The sequence below is a fragment of the Centruroides vittatus genome, unplaced genomic scaffold (genome assembly GCF_030686945.1).
Source record: "Centruroides vittatus isolate TY-2023 unplaced genomic scaffold, ASM3068694v2 contig_1154, whole genome shotgun sequence".
Lineage (NCBI taxonomy): Eukaryota > Metazoa > Arthropoda > Arachnida > Scorpiones > Buthidae > Centruroides > Centruroides vittatus.
In genome coordinates, this window is record NW_027120741.1 from 642,055 (window position 1) to 669,774 (window position 27,720).

The following is a 27,720-nucleotide window of genomic DNA, read 5'->3' on the forward strand; positions in this document are numbered from 1 at the left end:
CACTATATGTTTTTTTTAATTAAGAAATTGTGAATAAGGAAAGATAGATTTGAAACTTCAGTTTTCCTGCTATTTCATAACATCAAATGACTAAATTTGATGTTATGAAATAGCATATGTTATGTAAAAGTATCTATTTTTTCTTTTAAACCTTTATTATTTATGTATATATGTATGAAAGTAAGTCCTCAATTTAATGGACTAATTGGAGGAGGAATGTCCATTAAATTAAATGTATTTTAAATATATACATTAATAATGACTTGTACTATACATGAAGGAATTTATACTCATTAACTCAATGACCCAACCTTTTATCATATTCTATTCACAAATAAAAAAAATAAAGAAAAAATTTTTTGTCCATTAAATCCCAGACTTACTGTATAGTCCTTTCATAGTAAAAAAAACAATGTTTATATTTACTACACCTAATAGACCTATTTTCATTTAAATCTATTCCTGAATAAGGACAATGAAAAATAATAATAAGTATTACTACAAAATTACAAATATGTTTTGTCAGATTTTTAATTTCTAATGAAATCTGTTTCACTTGACAAGAATTTCTTATCCTTGTTTAACAACTTTACAGCATTTTCTGTATCTGATGGCAAATGAATGATAAAAACATATATTAAGCGTGCAATGCTATGATATTGTAAATGCCATTTTTCTCTAAATACATTTGACTGAAGAAATGCAATGTTTTTCTGCTGCAAAAAATAATATGGCAATAGTGGCACTGTAAGTGGCTGTATTTTGAATTTAAATGTATGTGCAAAGCATAACAATTTTAAGTGCTGAAGTGCAATTCATGTGACTTTTGGCACTTAAAATGATATAGTTTATGTTTAAAATTTATAATTTGTTAATTAAACTGAAAAATAATCATTTATTTTATCAATTTTGTACAACCACATCATGAAAACAAAAAAAACAACCTAAATGTAACAGTAATGAAGTTCAGATATCTATCAGATATTTCTGTAAATAAATCTAAAAGTAAGATGTACAGTACATATTCATGTATACTAGATTTTTGTTTTGTCACTCATAATTTGGAAGCAACTGTTTTTCTTTTGATTTTGAAGGAAATTTCTCCAAAATAAAAAAAAAATAGGCTGCAGTTGTCTTTTTTAAATGACAGAGTGGTTCATTGTTATGATAACAATGAAGAGTTTATCCCATTCATGGAATTGCATTGCCTAAAATACAGTTCTAAAATAAGGCAATGATATAAAAATGTAAATATTTGTTTTTTTTTTAAAGTTCTTTGGATTATTTATTATTATTAATTATAAAAAAAGCTAAATTAGTTTCATTTTATTGTCAATGTTTCAATCTGGCTGAATACATTTTCTAGATTATACTTTTTCTAATGATAAATAATAATTTTTATTAATAGATAAGTTTCCAAAAGTAAGATTGTTTATTTTTGTCATCAATATTATGTAGTGAAATAACTTTCTATAAGTCCAAAATTTTTTATGACATATTTCACATTTGCCTAATTAAATTGCTTTTTCCTAACTATTAAAAACACAAGACAATCACTTTAACAATCATATAATGAAATTATGGGCTCAAAAATGTACTCTTCATTGTGTTCTCATGCAGATTAAAGTATCCATTTAAGAAATTGCCTCACAGGCTAATAATCATTTTAATTTTATCAATAACTGTCATTTGTTTATCAGAAACAAATTTATTTCCAGTGATATTAAATAATTACTAAATAAATATTTGTTTAATTCCACATATTCAAATTGTTACTTTTCATCAATTTTTATCTGTCATAGCCTAAATCTTCATAATTCAATTAATAAATAAAGTGATGGGTAGCACACCTGGTTCAATCTTGTTTCATTAGAGTAAATGTCATGATTTCAATTCCAAAGTTTCAAATGTTTCAGTTAATAAATAAAATCTTGAATAATTCCTGTACCAACACATTATGTAAGAAAAAACATGGTTGTATTATCTTATAACAACTTGTATAAATTTAAAAATTCTAAAAAATAAATAAAACAGCATTTTCAGAAAAGCATTTCAGCAACTGACAAAAGATTCACTTTAACAATTGAATGATCATAATTTTTATTCATTTTTAAATGAATAATTAATAATGACTTTAAAACAGACTAACCTAAGAATGCTTCTTATAAAATAAATTACCAATAATCTTTTCTAACAAGAACTAAAATTATGTCTAAATAGAACATGAAAATGTATGATGTTCTGACATACAGGGTGACACAGACCATCTGTCACCCCTTTTAAAATGAAGGAAAGAAAGTTTCACCAAAAATCCTAAAAATTTTGATAAGTAAATTGAGTATCTCTATCAAATAGTGATATTTTCAACTTCCAATACTGGCTGAAAACAAATTATTTGGGTCGAAAGTTAAGTTTTTAAATGGACCATGGTATTTTGAAATTTACATTCCGACTAAACTTGAAGAAAAATCAATTTTGTCTCAAACATTTTTTCTACTTGCATTGATCATAAAATGATGTTGAAAGTGTGATGAACTCTTCTCAGCAAAGCTGTTTTGTCACACTATTTTTCAGCTGGCTGAATGTTAAGTGTCAACAAATGTAAAAATTACACTTGTACTTATTTTTTATTTCAAAGAAGCTTTCATTCCCAGTCACACATCAAAGGTATGATCTAAGTAGCCATGTCCTATGAAGTTCTTTGAACAATAAATTCTTTTTCAAGCAGAACAGAAGCTTGCATTGAGAAAAGTAGTTTGAAAATTTTGATTGAACAACAGTTAAAATCAGTGCCAAATAGGCTATGCCTGAAGAGTTTACACAAACAAAAATATTATATAGCAGTAGTAACAATTTTTGTTAGTTCAGTATCAATACATATGATTTATTGTGCCAACATTTTTATTATGTTTTGCCTACATCAACAGTACGTTAAAAAAATATTTTGTTACATAAGAAAATTTGACTTTTGGCCTAGATATTCCATTTCCAGCTTATAGTGGTAGTTGAAAATCCCATAATTTGAAATAAAGTACCTGATTTACTTATTCAAATTCTTAGGAGTTTTGACAAAACTCTTTAAAAGAGGTGTATGAATAGTGTATATCACTCTAGTTAGCATTGGCTATTATGTATTGTCTCCAAAAATTTTAATATGTTATATAAAAATTCCCAATACTTCTCGGCATGAATAATGGAGAAAGAATACAAAAAATACTTTTGAACAAAGTTATAATTAGAATTACATTGTATTTTTAAATATACTGTTATTCTAAATTTGTTGTTTTATAAAATTTAAAAGTATACTTTTAACAAACATTAGAAGTGCTGTTTCATACAAATGCAAATTTTAACTATGGATTAAAAGAATATTTCAACATTTTTTAAAAAATATTAACACATTGCAAAAGACAAAGATTTTGCATGATTTAATAATCAAGTAAAACAGAAAACTGATTTGAGTTTTTATACAGATAAAATGTTATATATATACACAATAAACTACTTGAAAATTATTAAAAAATTATAGATAGAAAATGGACGGAGAAAGTCCGTCCATTTTCTATCTGTAATTTATTGATATTATTCAAGTAGTTTATTGGATAATTATTTTCTATCTACCAATACCAAATTATCAAAAGATTCAAGAAAGTTAAATCCTCCATTTAGATGAGAGTCAATAACACATATTTTTCTGAAATGAATTCAAAACCTGATCTGTCACAGCAATACATTTATCAGATAGTCATCCAACTTTTCTACTAAAATAAAAGTATAATTATTCTCCAATTTAGATATAATCAAAAAAGATAAATCATTCTAATAATGTTTGAAACAAATTAAAATTTTCTTCCTATTTCCTATATAATATAATATATTTAGATGTAAAAATGTTATTTTTATCTTTAAATTTTATAAATTATTATCTATATTAGATAATTATTGAAAATCTAAAGCAGTTTAATTTTAGGTAATCAATAGAATTTAAATAAAAGAAAAAAATGAAAGTACTTAATAGATCAATATTTTTAATATAAAAGAATGTATATTAAAAGATAAAATTTTATATATTTAATTGTATTTTAATCTACTTTTGGTTTATTCTATCATGAAGTCAATCCAAAACAGGATCAAAAATATTTAAGTAACAACTCCTCTCCCGAGCAATCTCAGACTAGTAGATCATCATCTACATACTGAATATAAAGGGGTGGATAATGTATTGTGAGAGGGGAGGTGAATATCTTAATTCCATTTTCCTCATAATTAATTCTGCCAATATGACAAATAGAGGAGAACCCTTGGGAACACCCTGTTTCTGCAAGTAAAATTTGTTATTAAAACAAAAGTAATTGTTTCTGTTATCAACAAGAGGCCTCACATATATGTAGCACTTGTTATACAGTAAACCCTTTCTTGAACAGTAGGGCATTCAACAACATAACAGCTTCAAAGTAAGGAACTAATGGGTATAAAAAACAAGGAAGATGAAAAAGATAATAAAATTACTTTCTTTGACTTTTGTATGTAAGTAACCAATCTAAATTTAGTAGTGAAAAAAATTACTTTTAAGAATAATTTGTGTTGCTATTTGTTCATCACATAACACAATATACATTATTTTCCATAAAGCGATATTTAATATAACTTACCTCAGCAGATTCCAAGTCTTTGTTATATGATTTAGGAGGAAATCGCATAGCCTGTTTAGAATAAATTATTATTAATAAAGAAATATGATGATAAAGTAATATAAATTAACTAAATAAATTTATAGCTTAAAAGAATTAATATATATCTAAGTTAATAATTAGAATGCGAACAAAAAATAATTAAAAATTTTATGTTTTTACATTTTTATTATTCACTTTATAAACACAGTGTTTTTTTTAACAATGAAGTAAAATATTTATGCCATAAATAACCACAGATCTTACACTTGTCTATCTATCGTATCTTTTACAAATCTACCTTATAAGAATCAACTATAGTAGATCCTTAATTTAACAGATTAATTGGGGAACATGTCTGTTAAATCAAAATATTTTAAAAACACACAGGTATTAATAATGAACTTCTAACTTACATCATGTATTAAAATGTTATAATTTATAAGTATAAATAGATTATCACTATCAATATAATGTACAGGGTGTTTATAATTAAAGTTCCACTTTGAAATGGCTATAAAATGAAAAACTACTGGACAGAATGTTATCAAACTTTGTAATAGTGTACAGGACGTCATGGGATTTTATTTCATGTGAAAAAAGTTCAAAAACTCACAACCAACGGAAAATGGTGCTGTCTGCAATATTGTTAAATGAAATAAGACATGAAGACGTTGGTTGAAAATGTTTTTAATTGTTTCTAAAACACGTAACAAAGCATGTTCAATGTGGCATCCACCATTTTCTGAAAGCAAGTTAAATCACATTACTGTGTTCTCAACAGTAGCTCTTAACATATCAGGAGGAATTTTACTTGCTTTTAGAAAATGGTGGATGCCACATTGAAAATGCTTTGTTACGCGTTTTAGAAATAATTAAAAACATTTTAAACTGATTTCTTCATGTCTTATTTTGTTTAACAATATTGCAGACAGCGTCATTTCCCGTTGGTGGTGAGTTTTTGAACTTTTTTTTTCACGGGAAATAAAATCCCATGACGTCCTGTACACTATTACCAAGTTTGACAACATTCTGTCCAGTAGCTTTCATTTTATGGCCATTTCAAAGTGGAAGTTTAATTATAAACACCCTGTACATTGGAGAATTTATACTCATTAACTCATCTTTTAGCAAATACCTGCAAATAAAAAAAATTTTTTTTTAAACAGAAATGTTTTTGTTCATTAAGTCAAGGGTCCACTGTATTTTAAAATTTTATAGCTTTGATAAGCTTTTTGAATAAGTAAAACTAATCATCTTTTTACATTTACATAAAGTTCATTTGATGATAGATAATTAATATGCAATATATCCTATTAAAGAAAGTTACTTGGCACATTGAAAGTAATAATTTTAAGCAAAATGTGTGAAATTATTAAAAATAATCCTTTCAAATTTGATGTTTTTCAACTAATAAGGAAACTATATTGATAAATTTATATATTGGAAATCAAAAAATATCTCAATAGTAAAGGTATGGACAATAGATAACAAAATGAATGTAAACAGGAAAAGAAATTCATAGATCAGCATCATCATTAAAAAGAAAATTTATTATAATATTCAAATATTATAACATGTGTAATCTAAAAAAATTAAAAAAAAAATCTAAGAAAGACTAAACTTTTTCTCTAGATTTTAGTTTATTACATAAATGTATATTCATTATATTTTTTACATCAATTAACAAAACTACTTTTAAATCATGTGGAAGTGGCAATATTCAAAATACATGTTTAATTTCCATTAATATTCATGCATATTATTAATAATTTCAATTTTTTTTAACCTCTTGTAGTTAATATGAACTTGTTAAGTCTGTACTAGTGTTAAAAAAAAAAACAACTAAGTAAAATTAGTTTGGATTTTATTCTAATTAATGAAAAAGATAATTCATAATTTATTAAATCATATTTTAAATATTCAGACAAATTTCTTTTTACAAAAATAAGATTTGTCATTAACATTCATGGAAAAATAAATTTATTAAAAAATATACTATTTTTTAGTAAAATTTTAAAAATGTAATTTATAAAAACCAATTCTTCCCCCTATTTTTTTTTTTTGGCTAGAATTTGCTCTCCTCTTTAGAAAAAAAAAATTTACTTTTGCAATAATTTTTAATTTTTCCTGACCATTAGTAAAATGACAAAACTTTTAAACAAATTAAAATATTCAATTTTGGATTTAAAATAATAATAATAATAATAGAACAACAGAAGAAAACAATCTTCACTAATGACTACCAGTACATATAAGAAGTTCTTCACTGATGCCTTTTCATCAAAATACAGAATTATTACTTTGTCTTAAGCAGAAACCTGTTAAGTGGCATCTTTTAGTGTTACTGTATTGAGAGTATTTGTCACAACAGTACTTACTAATTATTAGGGTTTCGCCAATGGGATCCTGGCTGTTTTTTTTAACCCAAGAAATCCTGCAAATTTCTCAAAAATACACTGTTTTCTTATTTTGTGTCAATGTTGAAGAAATTTTGCAAATAGAAAGTATAATTATTAACCATAAACTGTCAGAATACATTTGTATTTATTAATTTTAAGCCTGCTTATTAGTTTAAATTTTTGCTAGTTATGACATGTCAGATTGTCAATAATCAATATGTAGCCTATTTGTGACAGGACTCTGAAAATTCTTTACTTGTAAGAACCTGTAATATCTGGAATAATTGTGCCGATGCTGTCTTAATTTTTAACCATGCCCGGTATCTTCAATAACTGCATTATGCCAGGTTATGAAAATTAGGCCAGGATACCAATGAGTAGGAAGTATGCAAGTATAAAGTTTTTCTTCATAAACCCGATTATTAAAGCCAAACTAACTCCCAAATTATTGAGCTGTAAGCTCGATGCTGTTATTTAAGCAGCCGAGGTAGACAAATCAAGAATACTAGATGGCAAAAGAAATACTGGAACGCAACTCTAAAACAAACTAGAAATCTTCCAGGCTATGGGTAAAAAAGCACATAACATCCATCTTCTTTTAAATGCATTAAAGATGATTCCACCCACATCAATTGAATTGAAAAGGGAATTCTCGGTAGCAGGACTTTTCTTTAGTAAAATAAGAATCAAATTGAGGGATCAGAGTATTGACCATCTATGCTTTTTAAAATCTTATTATAAAAATTTACAATAATATTTTGTATTATGCTTTATTTTAAATAACGAAAATTTCCTTCTAACTTAGAAGTTTGATCTAAGTTCATTTTTTCTTTAAATTTTCAACTCAATTCAAAGGCGCTTTTTTTTGTAAGCAGTTTCTAACAAACTTTAATAAACTTTTTCTATTTGTGAAAATTTCTACGTAATTCAAAAGTAATTTTTTATACATATTTTACACAGCATTACTATTATTATTTTGAAGATTGCAGGATGTATTAAGTTACTTAAAAATGAAAAATAATTATATCATTCAATTGTAAGATTTATTTTATATCTTAAAAATAATTAATTACATCCTAGGATCCCAGGACAAACAAAAAACCAAGAAATGAGAAACCCTAATAATTATATTACTTTATTCTAAATTTTTAGTCATTGATGAAGCAGAGATTGGTTGTTAGATATTTTTCAAGTAAATATTTTACAAACACAATGCCTTTTACTCTTTTAAGAGCATAATACCAAGGACCAAATAAATTCATTTAAAAAAAAAACTTTTGACTACATTCAAATAAAAATTAGATCAAGAACTATTTTCTACAGGAATGAATAATTTTCAAAGCATTAAATGAAGCAATCTTTTGTATAAATGATCTATCTATTCAGGATTAACTATGACATCAAAAGACATCTGCACCAGAGTGCATGATGCCATATCATCAGATCCTAACAAAGATTTTTATATTTTATATTATAAACAGTTAAAACACTGTCAAAATTTGAATTTTCAGTTAAGTAAATTTAATATCAATTATATTAGTATATAATAAACATATACTTTCATTTAGACTCATGTAAAGTAATTCAAATTTTACATAGAAACAAGTTTCTCTTGATAAAATATAGTAAACACAGATAAAATCATAATGAAAGGAAACAAAATGACTACCTAACTTTTAAATATATCATACATAACAGTTTATGTGAAAATTAAACCTATAGGTAATAATCAAAAATATCAACCCTAAGCAGTTTTGAGAAAAAAAAGGAACCAATTTTCAGCTATTGAATTTATATATTCTAGCAAAAATCTGTTTATGAGAGGAGATCATGTCTTACTCTACTATTCATTTACGTGCTTATTAATTCTGTATTTCTATTCTGTTGCTGTTCTATTTTAATTCTCTCTTATTCTACTTCTAATATACTTTTATTATATTTTTGTTCATTACCCATTAGCTCAAATTAAAGAGAATTGAAAACATTCTTTTTAACTGAGTGTTGGAGATATCACAGCTGTGTTAAACTTACAGTGAATTGTAAATGGAAATCAAATACAGTCCTACACCTTACAGTTTTTCTGTTTGACTGTGAGTGGATCACAAATACTTCATTACAAAAACTTAAGTTTTTGTAATGAAGTATTTGTGTTCAATTACAATACTTCAATACACAAATAGTGTATTGAAGTATTGTAATTGAAGTATTTTAGTGTATTGTACATTTTTGGACAAACTGAAGAATCTTTAAAAATGGAAAATTATTCTTTACAATTATTAATAAATCCAATTGAAATATACACAGTCAAATCTTGATTTTTGAAAAAATTAGTTCACAAACAGAATTTCAAACTCATAATTGCATCGGTTGCTATATGATAACATGGTTGCCAAACTAAGATTAGAGAGAGAGACAATCAACTCCCTATACTTCCTATGTTAAAGAAAGTAGATGGCTTGACTAATCAACGACAGTATTACTGATTCAGAAGTTAGAGGCACTGAGATTGCCTTACATCATTAGATCTCATGACACAAATCATTAATGATACCAGGTGTATAAGCTTAATTCCGCTGTTTGCTAATAGATGGCATTAGTGAGCGTATCAAGCTACCATGGAGATGCCATACCTTTTTTTTGGTGATTTTGACATCTGTCAACATTAATCAGTGCTCATCATCAAAAATTTCAAACAACGACATACATTTTTTCTTTGGTAATCATGTCTAGTTTTGTGCCAGAAAAAGAGCATATGCAGTAAGCTCTGCTTTTCTGCTTCAATTTGAAGAAATCGGCTGCCGAAGCACATCAAATGCTTGTGGAGGCCTATGGCGACAGTGTTTTATCGGAAACCACATGCAGAGATTGGTTTCATCAGTTCAAAGACGGCAATTTTGACCTGAGTGACAAAAAGTGTGAAAATCGGCCCAGGAAGGTTGAGGACCATCAATTGCAGGCTCTTTTGAATGAGGATGATACCCAATTGCAAAAAATGCTTGCAGAGCAATTGGGTGTTACTCAACCAGCCATTTTAATGCATCTATGTGCCACGGGAAAGATTCAAAGATCAGAAAATGAGTGCCGCATGAATTGAACAATAGGCAGATGGAGCAACGCCAAAACACATGCAAAATCTTGCTCGCCAGACAAAAAAGAAAGTAATTTCTTCATCGGATTTTAACTGGCGAAGAAAAATGGACATATTTTGAGAATCCTAAACACAAGAAATCGTGGTTGATCCAGGCAAACCATCAACATCTTCCCAAGACAAAACAATGCTGTGCATTTGGTGGGATCAGCAGGGTATTGTCTTCTATGAGCTGTTGAAACCTGGTGAAACTGTCAATGCCCACCGCCACCACCAACAATTGATCAAATTGCACCATGCTCTGCATGAAAAAAGGCCAGATTATCAGCAAAGACAAGACAACGCACCATCACACGTGCCAACATTGGTCCGAAACTACTTGGAGACACTCAACTGGGAGGTGATACCCCATCCTGCTTATTCACCAGACCTGGCCCCTTCTGACTATCACCTGTTTTCGTCGATGGGCCACGTGCTCACTGAGCAGCACTTTGATTCTCACGAAGACATCCGAAAATGGCTTGATGAGTGGCTTGCATTGAAAGAGAAGGAATTTTTTTGGCATGATATCCACACATTGCCCAAGAGATGGAAAAAATACGTCGCTAGTGAAGGAAAGTACTTTGAATAAATTTGTTTTTGCTTTCTATGAAAAAAACACGTGTTTTTCTGACTAAAAAACAGCGGATTTAAGCTTATACACCTGGTATTGATACTTAATGTGCTTGCGGGAAAGATACTACTTCTGTTTTTTGGCACATGCCACAGCTGAACTTAAATCAAATTAATTAATAAAAACTGCTTAAATTAACATTCATGTAATATAAATGACATCCAAGAATTAGTGTTTAAAAGTGTTTAAGTCAAATTAAATAAGAAAAATTTATAATACATAATACAGTATTATATTATATATATAAGGGTACTCCTCACTTTACGACTAAGTTCCGTTCCAATGACTACATCGTTAAGCAAATTGGTTGATAAGCGAGGAGCTTGCGCCGAGAATATAGGATCATTGTAAAATTATACAAATTATGCACAAACTTCAAATTTATTCAAAAAAGACATGCATATGTACATATTATCATTTGTTTATTTGGTTATCTAGAGCTATAGACAGTCCAGGTAAGGGAGATGACGATGATGAAATAGAAGCTGTACCTTCAAGAGCGGAGGTTCTGGATGTAACAGTTGAAAAGAAACTCTTAAGTGCGGTTTGCTTTGTAATCTTTTTTTCTTAATAAATTTCTCTATATCACTTCAAAAGTTCACTCATCCCATGTTCAACTTTACTAAAACGTTCAGTATTTGGATCCATAGCCTCAAGTTCCAACATAGGTGCATTAATTTTGGAGAACACACCAGCTAACCCATGTACCATGAATTTCTTTTTCACTTCTTCAGTTCTTTCCTCTTCCAAATGCTGCATCACTTCTAACTCTATTAAATCATCATTTGTTAGCTCTCCATTGGCATAATCCACTAATTCAACAATGTCTTTCACTTCAACATCTAAATTAAGTGCATTGGCAAGGTCCACAATTGTTTGAATTACATCAAATTGACTAAAAAGTGTATAGTAAGCCTATAGTATGCTCAGTTTGCATGTCACCAATTGCCACTGATCGACACTCAAGCTGAGAAAGGGGATTCCCCGAATTGCAGGTCGAAACACGATTGGTCGTTAAGCAGATAGGTTGTAAAGTGAGGAGTACCTGTAATACTAAATTGCATTTGTAGTTATTTTTATGCTTGAAATACAGCTAATAAGATTTTTAAAAAAAAGGAAGGACCTAACAGATGGCATAATAAGTGTTAAATGATATACATATACTGTATTTACTTGCGTATAAGATGAGGTTTTTATTCATTTATACCAGCTTCAAATTTCTAGGTTGTCCTACATGCGCGAGCAAAAGATTTTTTGCGTTTTTGCAAATAATTTTTGTGAACTGTGTATTTGCATTTTTTACTGGATGCTTACCCTCTTGTATTTAAAAACAAAGTATTTTATCTGGGTTGTTTGAATTGTTCTTGTATATTGTCAGAAATAAAGATGAATAGCAATAGGAAAAGCAAAGCTTTTGAATTGAATTCCAGATTGAAATTCCAAAATCACACAGGAGCACGATATAAGTTTTAATCCATTCCCATGTGAAAACAGATGATTATTCAAAAATCAGAGAAGTGTAATTGACAGAGTGGATTCAACTGTTAAGAATTGGCAAAAAACGGTTCCTGATTGTCCAGCTTTACATGAACAAATTAGGTTGTCAATTTTACAAGATTTTTTCTTAAGGTTTAAAATGCAAGTAATTTTTGCTGGACAATGTGGTGCATTTACATTCATTTGATATTTTACTTGTGATTAAATGAAATAAAATTAGAATTGTATTAATAAATCTAATTTTCTTTATTTTGATGTTTAAAGTCACACCTCATCCTATATGCGAGGTCATCTTATATGCAAGTAAATATGGTATATGTAACTAGTGATTCATGATTCATTACTTGTTTTTATAAATCCCCTATTTATGAGTTTTAAAAATAAATTATAATGATGTACTAAGATATAATAACTTAATAATTTATCCTTCAAATCTCACTACTATGGATCAGGTTATAATAATCCAGAAATATATCACAAATTTAGAAAACTAAAAAATGCATTTTTCAAGTCTCAATGTTAACAGCCATATTTCTTCTGACCGATGAGGACTAAGCAGACAAGGATATAATCCAATATATATATATATATATATATACTGGAACCTCGGTATACGACCTTAATCCGTTCCTGATGTTTGGACTTATACCAAATAGGACGTATACCAAACAACCTTTCCCATAAGAAGTAATGTAAAAATGATTAATCCGTTCTCATGTAAAAAAAACCCTCTTGATATGATATATTAATGGGGTTGTAAAATAATTTAAACACTGTTTGAGCACATTAATAAAAAAATAAATTTTATTATAGATTTTTAAAGTTATTACAGTATATTGTATTATATTATTTAAATCATTAAATCAAAATCAAATCAAATCAAACTCTCCTTAATACTAATAATCTGTTTAGAAATTGATTAAACCCCTTTCGCAACGTTAGCAGATTTAATAATGTCTTTATTTTTCACGATTGTCGATATCGTCGTTCTCGGAATACGGTATGCAACAGTTAAATCTCGAACACCCATGCCACCTTCATTTTCTCAACAATCTCTTTTTTCAGTTCCATTGTGATTCTAGTCATTTTTTTTAGTTTTCTGTTGCTTTTCATTTGCCTTTTTGCAATTCATGATTAATAAAAATAATAAAATTTTACTTACAAATTAAAATCAGAAGAAATTTAACAAAGTTATAAACCGTGGGACTGCGAACGTCTAGTCTGGTCTAGTACACCGATAGTGCTACTTGTTCATAGATGGCGCGTATAATTGAATTAAGTCGTATACCAGAGCAAAATTTGTTTCGTCCAAACAGGACGTATTCTAAAGCAGACGTATACTGAGGTTCCAATGTATATATATTCCAATGCTTATCGGTTACAATGTTAATATCAGTTATAAAAAATTTTATATGTAACAATTTTACTAATTATGTTATGTAAAGGTATGTAGATGTTTGTTTTTATTTTATGTAATTGTTTATTCAGTTTATTGTATCATTGCAAGCATTTACTGAAGAGGGGCTAAAGCTCAAATGCATTTATATTTAAGAGTGGTATTAAAATATATTGGATGATATTCTTGTCTGCTTAGTCCTTATCAGTCAGAAGAAATGTGACTGTTCACATCAGGACTCAAAATTTTAAGTTTATTACAATTTTCTAAATTTACAATGTATTTCTGGATCATTTATCCTTCAATTTTTTACATACAGACAGAAAACTCAAGAAAGCATTTTTTAAATATCAATGTAATGATGTATACATCTTGATATTAAATAACCATAAAATTATAATAAATGACTTACTTTTACAGATTGATTATGGATATTTAAACAAAATGTTATTCTTTGATGAAAAGCTGTTTGAGGTTCTCTAGTGCAGTAAACATCAATATTTTCTTTGGATTGCATATATCCCTTATGATGATCAACATTAGCTTCAATTACACCGTCACGAATATCCTACGAATATATCAAAGTGCTCTCATTTAAACTGAAATATTTGTGAAATAAAATTTATTATTTTTAATTAAATTCAATAAGTAAAGTTGAAATAAAAAAAATGTGTGTAGATTCTAATAAAATATTTAATAGATATTATTTTTTTTCATACAAAAAAAAAAAAAAAAAAAAAAAAAAAAACAAAATATTATATCCATAATTTCTCTTAAAATATATAATTACAAAAGTTTAATAATTTATTTAAAATACTTATCAAAACTCATTAAATTTTCTTTCTGTCAAGACCATCTATTAAAAAATAAATAGATGTTCTTTAGACAGCAGAATACACTTTTTCAACTATACACTTGTGGGCATTAGTGGAACATTGTGAATATATGCCAAATCAATGTGCTATAAAATGCTACTCCTACTAATGTCAATAAGTCGTTAATTGTTTTATTGTCTTGTAAATGAAAACTCTCTTCGTGAATTTAAGTCAATTAAATTACAATGTTATTATTTTATTGTACTTCAAAGAATGTTTTCTTTAATGTTTAATTAAGAACTAGTTTTGTTAGATCTGATTAATTTTATATTTTAGTCACAGTTTAACCAGCATGCTGGTAACCACAGGGGTAACCTTTGTTGACTAGAGTATCAATGTGTGTGTACCCCAAGATCAAATAAAATCACTAGGGTACCAATTCGTCATTACTCTGGTAAAATCTGACACTTTAAAATATTAACAGACCACAGATGTCAGCACTTGACAGCATCATATTGTCCATCCTTTGTTTCACATATTTTTGTCAGGTGATGTTTTGTTAACCTATAAAACAGTTAGTGAATGCTTTTTTTCCTACTTTATTTCTTCATGATAATTCTTTTTTTTATTTTTAGCATATTCATGCAATAATATTACTATAATAAGTTCATTCATGCTATGATAAGTTTAACATGTCATAAATATTTAAATTGTGACCTTCAGTTGTGACATTTTATAAACTTTTTATTTTTTAAAAATTTTAATTCAAAATATCAGCAAATGTCACTTAAATTACTACTGATAATCATATGTTTATTATAAAAATTTTGATTTAAGTACAATATCATGTGAATAAAGTATATTACTTGATAGCAAAATAAAAGTTTTGATTCCAAACAAATGTTTGATATGTGTGATAATTTCGAAACAAAAAAATGTACACACACAATGTTATATGGAGTGGTACAAAACAATAATGTAACCAGAGAATGTTAAATCTGACAAAAAGTCGCAAATTTTCAAGTTGTAAATTTCAGTTCTAATGTATTATTTTTTTCTTTCAAATTTTTAAATAAAATTTATTGCAAAATATTTCATCTGAAACTAGATATATTAATAAATATATTTGATTTTTTTCATATGAATATAATAATAATAATAATTGATTTTTGGTAAATTTTTTAAATAACATTACGTGAGTGACCTATGTTTCCCTTGTTCATCTTACAAGGTACACGGAAACCGGAAGTCAGTTGGAAAATAGTTTAAAAGTTCTGTTCAAAAAATTTTGAAGTAATGGATAAACAATGTATGGGGCACTCAAATAATGTCGACAAAGAAAAATTGCAGGAAGAAATTGTTAAAAAGTGATGAAAAACACACAATATATATAACCAAACATATCAAAAACTAGCAGGTAGAATTGCCCAGGCAAAAAATAAAAATAAACTTAATGGTTATTTCATACTCCTAACCCTTCTATTATATTATAATATTTGATTTATATTTACAAAGGTTATATTATGTAAGAGTTCATCATATCGAGTGCCCACTCTAACACATTTTAAAAATTCTTTAAAGTGTGTACAGTAGAGGAATAAAGAATTTTTAAAATGTGTTAGATTGGTTACCCAGTATGATTAGCCCTTACATAAGATAATCTTTGTAGTTATATAATATCAAATACTATAATATAGCAAACATTAAAACAAAAATCATATAAAAAGTTTGGCTATTTCAGCCTACCATCATCACGTTTATTGCGATACTCAGATGATACGAAATGGCACAATTTCATTGGTCAAGTAAATACCAACTGAAAATATGAAATCTTAAAAAATTCAAGATATCACAGTTTTTCCTAATGTTAACTCTAAGAAACTGTACCATTCACAGCTGATTATCAAATGGTAATTTGCCAACAAATAAGATTTCAGAAAAAATGGACCAAATATTTAAACTTGACACACTTGAAAATCATTTAAAGCGTAGTGTGTTATCAATTAACGAACATAATCTGTTCCAAGACTTTGTTCGCTATCTATATTGTTCATTAACCGATTATCAATTTACCATAGGTTTTTATGGGAATTTGATTAATTCATTCTGGAGACCCCCAAAAAATAAAAAATATGTACTTTCTTATTACATTTATTTATATGTAATAATAAAATTACACAGTTTTGCATTTTTATTAGTCATGCTTTTTTCCATTTGTGGGGGTTAAAGAATCTGTCTAATGTCGATTGTTTTTGTCTCTTCTTCAGGATTTTTCAGAAGTAATTAATAGCATTGTAATTGTAGAGATCTCCAAGTCTATTAACCTCACCCTGGTTTGGATGCCATTCTCAGATTGTTGTTCTGACATCCTCCCACATCTTCAAAAAATCTTTAATAGAAGATATTGGCATTAATCCTCTTTTTCAGAAGAAAACATATCTCGCCAAGTTTCTTGGTGTTCTTCATTCAAAAGTTCTTGGCATTCTTCTGTCATCAGATCCATTTCAGGTTCCATTATGAGCTCTTCAATGTTCTTTATTTCTCAGATGTGATTTTTGTTACTCCTTTAGCTACTTGACTCTTCTTGATTATATTGTATCTTTCTTAGATAAGATTGAACTGTGGCTTACTGTAGACCTGTTCAAGCCATACTGCCTAGCAACATCAGACATCACCTTTGCTATTATACTTTCACCTTTTGAAAATAAAAATTGATGCAAAACTTAACGAGTGCCCGCCCGACAGTCTAACAAATACTATAAAAGAATTGTTTCTGTCAGAAAAATAAAAGGCTGGAATCACAAGAGAGAGTTTCAAAGTTTGGAGGAATACTATCTGATCAGTATATACCGGGTTGAGCGTCGGTGTCGACATCTCCCGCGCTCTGAAAAGTTTCGAATTGTTGCCTGAAGATAAGAAAGCTGAATCGGTATTCATTATTTTACATTGCTTCTTCTTGTGTTTGTTCTGTGAGGTGTTTGTTGTCCAAGCATAAAAATCTTTCGCGAAAGTGTTCATCATCTGATCACCCACTGTATCTTGTGCTCCCTGGTAACCTTGTATTATGTAATTTTCCTATTCAAATGTCACCACACCACTGGTCTGATAGAAAGAAGAGACTGTTGTCGAAGTAACTTGACCGAAAGTAGTCGTTGACCTTCTCTGTTCTGGGAGGAGGTCAACGACTATTAATTAATACTGATCTACTATTAATATTTGAAAAGTGATCAGTGTTAGACAGATTGTGATGGCCCTGCAGGTGATAACCTAACATCCGAAAGACTTTGTATGACTTGTTTAAATAAAAAAATTCTTGTAAAAATACCAAATAATTGCATTTTATGTGATAATAAATGCTTAAAAATTTTGGCAACAGATTGTATAAACTACGTGGAAAGTATGTTCTCATAAATATTGCATTTATGGAAAAATTATTCTGCTGCAATTTAAAAAAATTGTACACCAATAAATTCCCACTGTTGTCCTCCTATCTAGCTATCCTTCCTTAATCTCAGGAATGGAGTTAGATAGATGAAACTTGAAACCAGACATGAAAATTGTAAGAGAAAAGGACCAGATTACCTATATACAAACTTCTGATTTGTACAGCAAGTCACATTATTTCAATATGAAAATTTCCCCTGAACAGAGTTAAATACAACTGGCACGACTCTATTGCTAACAGGAAGATATGATGTACAAGTACAGGGGCAAAACACTATTATACGCAGGCAAGTGATATGTGCTACCAGTCGCAGTAATGGCGTAATTGCGCAAAGTAACATTACTTGTTCTAAATATTTTGCGCTATATCACTGTCGCAGTACTTCAGTGAATATAAAATATATATTTTTTAAATTATATACTTTTTTTTGTAAGAATTTATATTTAGTTAATTATTTTATTAACTTTTTTGCCAATAGATGGTACTACGTGTAATCCAGAAAATCAAATGTAAATAAAAATTAGTTGATTTATAGAAACGCAATTGATATTTCGGGTGGGATGTACAACATGATCTAAGTTAGAAGTATTTGAACGTAAATACTGAGTTTCGTAGCAATTGGTCAAACAGCCTAGGAGTGTATAGTGAACAAACAAACATCCTCATTTATATGTATTTATGAAGCAAAAAAAGCACTGAAAGCATACAAGCATAATGCAAGAGTGAGAGATGACTTGCATTTACAATTTAAGTGCATCATTTTTTCAGTGCAAGCACAGTTTGAACTCTGAAGCATAATTCAAAATCCAAGGCAAATTTTTGTCAAATTTAGTGGTCGAAGTTAGTCATTTGAAGTATGAGGTACCACTGTATTATTGTAAATAAATATGAAATAAATCAAATATTAAATTCTAATATATATTTGTTATAAAAAAAATAAATAATTAATAAATTTATTAAACCTAAAAATTATCTAATAATATGAAATTATACACAAATTCAAAAAATTTCATAAATAAACCAGAAATGAATTGCTTAACTTTCCAAGCAACATTTAAAATTTTGGTGGTGCACCTGTTATCATGTTTTATTTTAAAACTTTTTTATATTTTTAATTATTATAAAACTGCAAAAAGCTTAATTTTGAGGGTAGGGATGAGTTTTATAAAAATTGTAAATGCTAATAACGAGTAAAATTGTCATTAAGTCCAACCCTACTGAAGATACACACAACCTCTTATCTCCTCACCCCTTTGACCTTTAACCACCAAAATTTAATAGCATCAATCTCCATAATAAACAAATCTTCCTGCAAAATTTCAGAAATTATTGACAAAAAGCACAGGAGTTATTAAGTTTCAAACAAAGTGAACAAAATCATGCTCCCCACATACACACACTAGCATCCATACATACAGAAATTATCCCTAAAATTTTTGCATTTTTCCATGTTACAAAATGTCCTAAATCCAACAAGTAAAACGGCAAAGCCATTCTTGGGACGAGACTGTCTCAAAGAGTACGAGCAACGCAAGCGCAAATGTTGCACTTGTGCTTGTTTGTAGAAACAGTCTCACCATTTTGTATTTTATTTTGACCTGGTTCTTGGTCCCCTCACTATCTACAAAACTGGTTTTTTTTTATGTGCACATGATTTGGGCACCAAACACTCTATGCCAAATTGCAACTGCTGACATATACGCCTTTATACCTCTAAGGTCTCCAGCCATTGACAGCAGTGCAATTTTAGAGACGAGACATAGTCTTGTCAAAAATGTAAAAATCTTGGGAGAGGATAGTCATTTTTGACCGTTCAACATACTTTCCCTCTGTTATATATAAACAGCCAGGAAAGTAAAAAATCAAAATAAATTTTATTATTATGAAATGATTGCCAGATTATATCAGGCTATAATAAAACTACTATTTAATAATTAAATATCAAGTAATTTGGCCTCGACATAGGTGGTTAGATGCCATCTTTTGATAAATTTAACAATTAATTTAGAAAGTTCATTTGGCATTAATCTAAAAATTAAGTTAACAGATTTTTATATTTGTAAATCATATTACCTTAGCAACAATGAATTCAGAATCTTCTGAACTATCCAATTGTAATTTACTAGCAATATTAGCAAGGGAGATCCGAGAGTAAGATAAATTGATCATACGAACACCAGTCTTGATTACATTATGTCGTAGACGAATAATCAAAGTAAATGTATGATCATCTTGAAATGTCTTACTGAATCTGTCCACCACTCCATTGAAGTTAAACAGATTTCCTTGACGAACAGCTATAAAAAATATAATTAATTAATTCAAACAATAATTACAATACACTGAAAACCTAACATTAAAAAGTAAATATAAAATGTAGTGAATTTTTAAAATTTTTTCCATTTGAGCTCTGTTGAGCATTTTTCTTTCCCCGATGAAACATATAATATAAAAGTAAAATTACTCTCCTAACAAAAAGTATTTGATAGGTTGGTTGTTTCTTACTTCATTAAATCAAACTAAATAAAATTATGCAGTGATATACTAAAATCAAGTTAATGGCTTTAGAAAAGAAGGAATAATGCAACACTTCATTTTGCAGACACTGCATCATCAAAAATGATCATGATTATCTCAACCTATTGATAGTATAAAAGTAAAAATGCCTGTCCAGACAATCATCAGTTTTCTTTACTTTACTTATATGTTTTGGTACATGCATTATGCCAAAAACTTAACAGCCTATCCATAAAAAATAAAAAATAAATCATTGAAATTTTACACAATTCTGCACAATTGAGGCTATTCCTTAACAAAACTTGTTCAAAGTCTTGGATGTGATTAATCTACTGTTGTCTACAGCCTGAAAAAGCTGAAAGAAATAGCAGCACAGTAAATAATATTCATGTAAGAAATGTCCATCTGTAAAAAAAGTAGTAACCATTTCTTTACATCAGAGCAATTGGAAAATGTGAGGCAATTATCAACTTGAGCCTGCTCATCTATTATCCAAAAAATACTAACATGGATTTAATTGCTTATTGAACAAAAAGAAAATGTCTTCTTGTTGCTGCAATGGCAAGAAGTTATGTAAAATTCACTGGATCCAACTAGAAAATATTTATGATCTCCAAAGAGTCTCTTTAATGTCCAATGATGATCTCAGATTTGTACAGCAGCATTCCAGGAAAGAGTCAACTGACTGTGTCATTAAAATTATTAAGAAAGGAAGTGAAAGCATGGTTTGGAAAAGCATTTCTTCTCAAGGTTATGGCCAAATGTATTTTGTGAATGAAACAATGAATGCTGCACATTAGAAACAGGATATCAAGAGAGAAATGATGCAACCTGTAACAGACCATTTTCCAGATTCATCTATATTCCAACAAAACCTGAATCATGCCACACAGTCAGAAAGTTAAGAATTTTGTTTACCTTTGGTTTCATACATATCCACTACTTAATGTTAACAGGTTGAGTTTTTTCATTAAAGCTAGACTCTTAAGTTTTAAAATATGAGGTATAAACAAACTTCATATACCTAAAAAAATACTGCAGATTCTATACATACATACATATATATATATATAATATTATTTATAAAACTAGTGCTAGATTTTAAAAAATGCTTAATTTAATTAATATGACTATTTAGGTTGGTTAATGCAATTAGAATGCATTATCTGATTGAAATGTTCTAAAAATAGTTTTCTTGCTTCTTACAATTTTTTGAACCTTAAGCTACTTTAAATTGATTTATTTGTTTAAGTTTGAAATCAAGGTTTATTTAATTCTAAAGGTTCAAATGCTTTTGCTTTATTTCATTTAAAACTTTATTACTTTGTATTTATATTCATCTGAATATTATCAATTTGTATATAAAATTATATTTTATTGGTCAAATAGCACTAATTACTATTACCCGATTAATAATTTGCAAAAAACTTGCAGTATTTACATATTGTAAAATGACTAGATAAAATCTCTATATTTTACACTTTTCTGATGTTGAATCATCTTGCTTCAGCAAATATCATTAGTTTTGGATCATATTTTATAAATAAAATGGATATGATTTCACTGAAGAATAAAAATAAAAGATAAAATTTATAATATATCAATCAATTACCATTTAGGGAAATCCCTATCATCAAGAATACATAAATAATTACAAAAGCTTTTTGTAAATTCAATAAGAAAAATTATATAACAATGTATTAATAAATCCATAATTTCAAATATAATAAATTTAATGTTTCATGCATGATTATATTTTATATCTAGATTTTTAAAAATTTTGCGATAAAAATTTTATATTATAAAATAGCAAATTTATTATCTATTAGTTCCTATTGTTATGTTACTTTACAATGAAAGATAGGAAAAAAATGAAACTTTTTCTAGTATTCTTTCTGTAGGATAGAAACTTCAAAATTCAATCTTTCAAACTTTTATAGTTTGACTTTTCTTGCAATGAAATATTTTCACACAGATGATAATGAAAAAATAACAGATAAATAAATATACTAACATTACATTATTGTATCTCTATTTATGTTTTAAATCATTTGAAATTTTTATGAGTTGTTAATTAAATTCAAAATTAGTCCAATTACATACAGTATATATAAAGTATTACTACTTTACTAAATCAAAACATTTACCTTGTGTTAACTGGAAATATGGTGCAAGAGATTTTCGAAGCGTTGGTTGTCTAAACAAAGAACGATCTGGAATTTCTCCTAATAGTAATTCAACTGTAATCGCTAATTTGTAAGCCTAATTAAAAAATAAATAGCATGCTCTTTAACATTTTATATTTATACTTTCAACAATTTACTTTTAAATAGATATAAATATATATACTTCTACATTACCATATTTCTTAAATTTTTTAATATGCCTTTAATTCTAAGATGCATCATGAGTTTGAGATTAAATTTTAAAATGTTTTTATGAAGGAAAACATTTTTAAATTATCAATTTTATTAATTTTTCTTAAAAGCAATACAAATGGCATAAAACAGGTAATGTTAAACAGAAATATTCCATGCTCCTCTGCATACACTATACAATAATATTTGTTTTAATGCTGCATTATAACTTAAAAAAGCATTTTAAACATTAAAAAGAAATTTAAATTAAACACCAGCAAAGATAATTTAAACTAATGTGGCTATTGAGTAGTACACATGTATTTATTATTGGTGCATAATGTTTTGAATTGCAAATGTAAGATTTCATTGATTCTAAAAAAATATCTGTTTTAAACAAGTAAAAATAAGAAAAAAGCACATCTTAAAATTGAAAAAATATGGCAAATCTAAAATTTAAATTGAAAATATAATTAGATATAGAATTTTTCATATATTAGCTGCATGTGTAAAAAAAATATGATTTAAAAAAGGAAGCTAAAAAAAAAACACGAAAATTTTTAATATTGAAATATAATGCGTTTGTGCATGCCTTCTTTTTCAGTTTACAATTAAAATAATATTTGCAAAATAAGTTCTATACTAATACAATATAAAAAACAGCAATAGAATGAACTAAAAATATCTTTTGCAATATTAAACTAAAATTAATCAATAAATTTCAGAAAAAATTTCAATAAAAAAGAAATATTTGTAGAAAACACAAACTAGATAATACTAAAGAGAGGGAGGGGGGAAAACCTCTAGCATAAAAAACGTGAATTTGATGAAAAAATGTTTTTGATTGTTGTTTCTGTAACCTGAAAATGACTGCTTAAAGCAATCAAATATGTTTGTTTTTCATTAAATCTATGTCTTTTATGCTGGAGTTTTGGTTTTTGTTGGTGTTTCTTGAGAAATATTTGTTTGAATAACTTGCAACAAAAATGCTAATAGTAACATGTAATGCACAACTAACAACTTTGTAATATCACAGAATATACACTTTTAAGAATTAATAAATTTTAAATTCTTTTTAATATTCATATATATAACTTATGTAATAAAGTCCAGATTCTGTTTGCTAGGAATCATTTGTGACAGAAATGAGTAAAAATTTTTGTTGTTTATATCACCTATTTCAACTAAAATAAAATAATAATAAAAAATTTTAATTTTGTTATTACTCCACATCTTAATTCTACACACAAGTAGGGTCGCCAGATTTATGTGACTAGATTAAAGGACACTTAATATGACCATTCTCCAACTTCTATTCCATCCCATTTCATATCAAAAAAGTAAACTTCCATTATTTTTTTAGTTAATATTAATACTAAACATTCTGTTTATATATTTAAAAATTTTTTAAAAATTTTAATTTAAAAATTATAGTTTTCATAATGACTATAAATACCTGTAAAAATTTAGTTTAATTTTGAATTTAAAATATTTAATAGTAAACCAATGAGAAGATTGTAAGCAGAGTTTAAAATCTGCTATTCATTAGCACCCCTTCCCATTAACTCCACATCTGCGATGGTCAAGAATTCGGAGAACTGAGGGGTCACGAAGGGGAAGGAAAAGCTTGGACAGAGGAGAGAGGAGAGAAAGGTCACCACTTTTTGGACCGGACATGTGTGTAACAGACGTTGAAGTCATCTGTTCTTGTGATCGCCTTACTTTTTAGTTTAATTATTATATTATTAAATTTTGTAATATTACAAAGATTATATACAGAAAGGCATATGGCTATGAAGAAATCCTCCACTGACATTACAAAACAAAGACATTGAAAAATGATGATAAAGAACAAACTGTGTCCTTTCTCGTTTCAATAAAAGACAAAGAACAGTTTTTCTAAAATAAAATCCTACACACAACTGTTAAATAATTCACTATATAATTAATAAATTATTCAAAATTTAACAAAAATCGACATACTGTTTGTTTGAATCCAATAGCGGTATGTTGTGGAGCTTTACGAATAGCTTGCAGTAAATTTTTATGAGCTTTGGTATACTCTAGTTGAATTGCATTAATACGACCTGAAAAAAATTAAATATATCAAACATGAAAAATTTATTTATTTTTATTTAAAGTTTTATACATTATTTATGTATATAAATATGTATTAATATATACAGTATAGCCACCAAATAGCGGACACTGTTGGGACCAAGAAATTTGTCCGCTATTTAGAGGTGTCCACTATTTGGAGGTATACACCAGCGACCATAATGTATTTTAACCCAATCATTATAAAGTGAAGAATATGATGGATTATGAAAACATGAAATTAGCATTAAGAATGTGAAAATACCAAAAAGTATACATAGAATATATAATTAAAATATATATACAGTATATTGTTTTATAATATTTATCTTTTTACCTGTAAAAATCCCATTTTAATTAAATTCTAAATAGCAAACAATTGTATAAGACATTTGCATTAAATGGAATGTAAAAACTACAATACAATGTAAACGTTGATTAATTATTAATTCATCTACATGTGTTGCCTTTCACGGAAGGGCTGCTATCAGCCATTTTCCAGCAAAATAAAGCTTAACCACACAAATCAGGGTTCTCCAGGAATAGTTCCATCATGTCCTTGGTCTTTCCAATCTCCAAAGTAATTGACAAATCTCCATATGACACCCATTTGTGAGATTAGATGGGATGCCAGCTTTGGCCATCTATAAATGCAAGGGATCTGAGGCAGCAGTTACAATATCTATAGGCAAATCTGTTGCAAGATAGCATAAAGTACCTACAGTATATCCACTAGCACAGTGTTTCTCAAACTTTTTGGTCCGCGACCCCCTTTTGCACTTAAAAATTTCGAAGGACCCCCGAAGAATGAGTATGTGTAGAAAAACATCTCGGAGAGAGGGGGTTAATTTAAATTCAGGAGGAGTTCATTTCTTTTATTTAATTAATCTATTCCATGTTAAAATTTCTCTTTGTTGCGTGCCGCTTTGCATTGAATTTTGTCAATGTTAAGACTAACGAAATTTTTTAAAAATTATTTCTTTACTGTATTTTTCACAAACAAAATAAATATATTGAAGAATATAAAAACAAAAAAAGTTATATTTCGGAAGTTAATCTCGTCTCAAAACGTTCCGATTCAGCACAACACAGTCCTCAGAAAAACAAGCAAAACTTACCACTCACGATAGGAAAAAAGTCTCATTCAAATACTGGCGCGTCCTTAAGTACCCTCTCATGATCGCGCCAGTGCTGCCAGCTAAAAACACATATCAACTAAAATAATATCTGAGTATCCCAAGACATAGCAAAATATTGCAGCGCCACAGCACTAGCGGAAATTCGAATTAGCCTACTGAAACGCTTTCGGTTGATCGGTTTTCGGACAATAGATGCTCTACTGTATTTCTAACTCGACTTGCCTACAGATGCAACGCTGCTAGTGAACACCGTTCCAAATGACAATGCTGTTCTATCATAGTTTAGGCGGAGAGTGGAACTCGGGGGATTGCCCAATAGCGCACAAATTTATAAATATTATATTTAGGCTCGTATTTTAATATTTATATTGTTTTTATTATTTATATGTGCAATAGTAAAAATTAATTTATATATTTTTTATTTCTATTATTTCTAAACATGAATCCATAGTAAATTTATAAAATATTTGAAAAAACATTGATCTGGCATAAATTTTTCAGCGACCCCCCAAATATTTTTCACGACCCCCTTGGGGGTTGTGACCCCCACTTTGAGAATCACTGCACTAGCACATGTATCCAGAAAGAGGTTGTCCTATAAGGTACTAAAGACTCCTCCAAATTATACCACTGTTACACAAATAAATGTTCCTTTGCTATAATACTGTGATCACTTATTACCTTAATCATTATATATGCACTAAAAAAGTTTAATTCAATTACAATGCCTCCTCCTTGGTGCATAACTTTTTTGGTTCAATAAATGTAATTTCATTTTCAATTCACTAATGGAAAATAGAACTAGAAACCTAAGCTAATGCTAAGCTATAAAATACTTTCTCACAATTTATAATAAATTTATTAACATTTTGATATTTATTTTAAGCTTATTTACTAGCTTAACTATTTAATAATACAATAATAAATGACATAATAAAACAAAAAAATTTAAAAAGCAATTCTTAATAAATTTCTAAAAAATAAGAAAATTCAATTACATATATCTCTGTTTACAGAATTTTCAATTTACCTACCTAAATAATAAAGGAATCGAGCCCATTCATTATTTGATGCTACTTCTGGGAAAGCAGATTTTTCCACAAGTTTGAATGCTTGATAATATAAATTATAATGTAGATAATTTCTTAATAGGCAGTTTAAAAGTACTGCTTGACCTTCAAAATCATTTCTCAATGTAGCTGTTCTCAAACGACCATGAAGGAAACTAAAATGAAAAACACAAAAATGGCTTATTCTTTTTACTCATCCCATTTTGAAACATTTATTAATTTTCATTATTGTTGATTAATTGAGATTATCAAAGCTATTACTACTGATAACAAACACTTCAGTGATCAATAGTGGTATAGTAATTAAAAGTACAGTCAAACCTTGGTTCTTGAACATAATTCAATCCTACAAGTTGTTCTAAAACCAAAACAAATTTTCCCATAAGAAACAATATAAAATAGATTAATCCGTTCCTGACCCCCAAAATAAAGCCTGTTCTTTTTAACCTTTTTAGCTATATTCATTACCTTTTGATAAATGTTCATTAGACATTCTTGCATTTAATTAATAAGGTTCTCCACGAAAGTATAGAACCACTGCAAATTTACTATAC

General features: G+C 28.1%; 1 protein-coding gene across 1 annotated transcript in view; it reads right to left on the reverse strand.

The window, feature by feature from the left end:
• Positions 1-27,720, reverse strand: part of Rpn3 (regulatory particle non-ATPase 3) — a 54,671-nt gene that overhangs the window by 4,076 nt on the left and 22,875 nt on the right. The window contains exons 6-11 of the mRNA XM_067274577.1: positions 27,131-27,321; positions 24,844-24,947; positions 22,651-22,765; positions 20,060-20,283; positions 14,139-14,294; positions 4,653-4,703 (exon numbers count right to left, since the gene is read on the reverse strand). Of these exons, the coding sequence (XP_067130678.1) occupies positions 4,653-4,703; positions 14,139-14,294; positions 20,060-20,283; positions 22,651-22,765; positions 24,844-24,947; positions 27,131-27,321 (841 nt within the window). The remainder of the gene's footprint in view (positions 1-4,652; positions 4,704-14,138; positions 14,295-20,059; positions 20,284-22,650; positions 22,766-24,843; positions 24,948-27,130; positions 27,322-27,720) is intronic.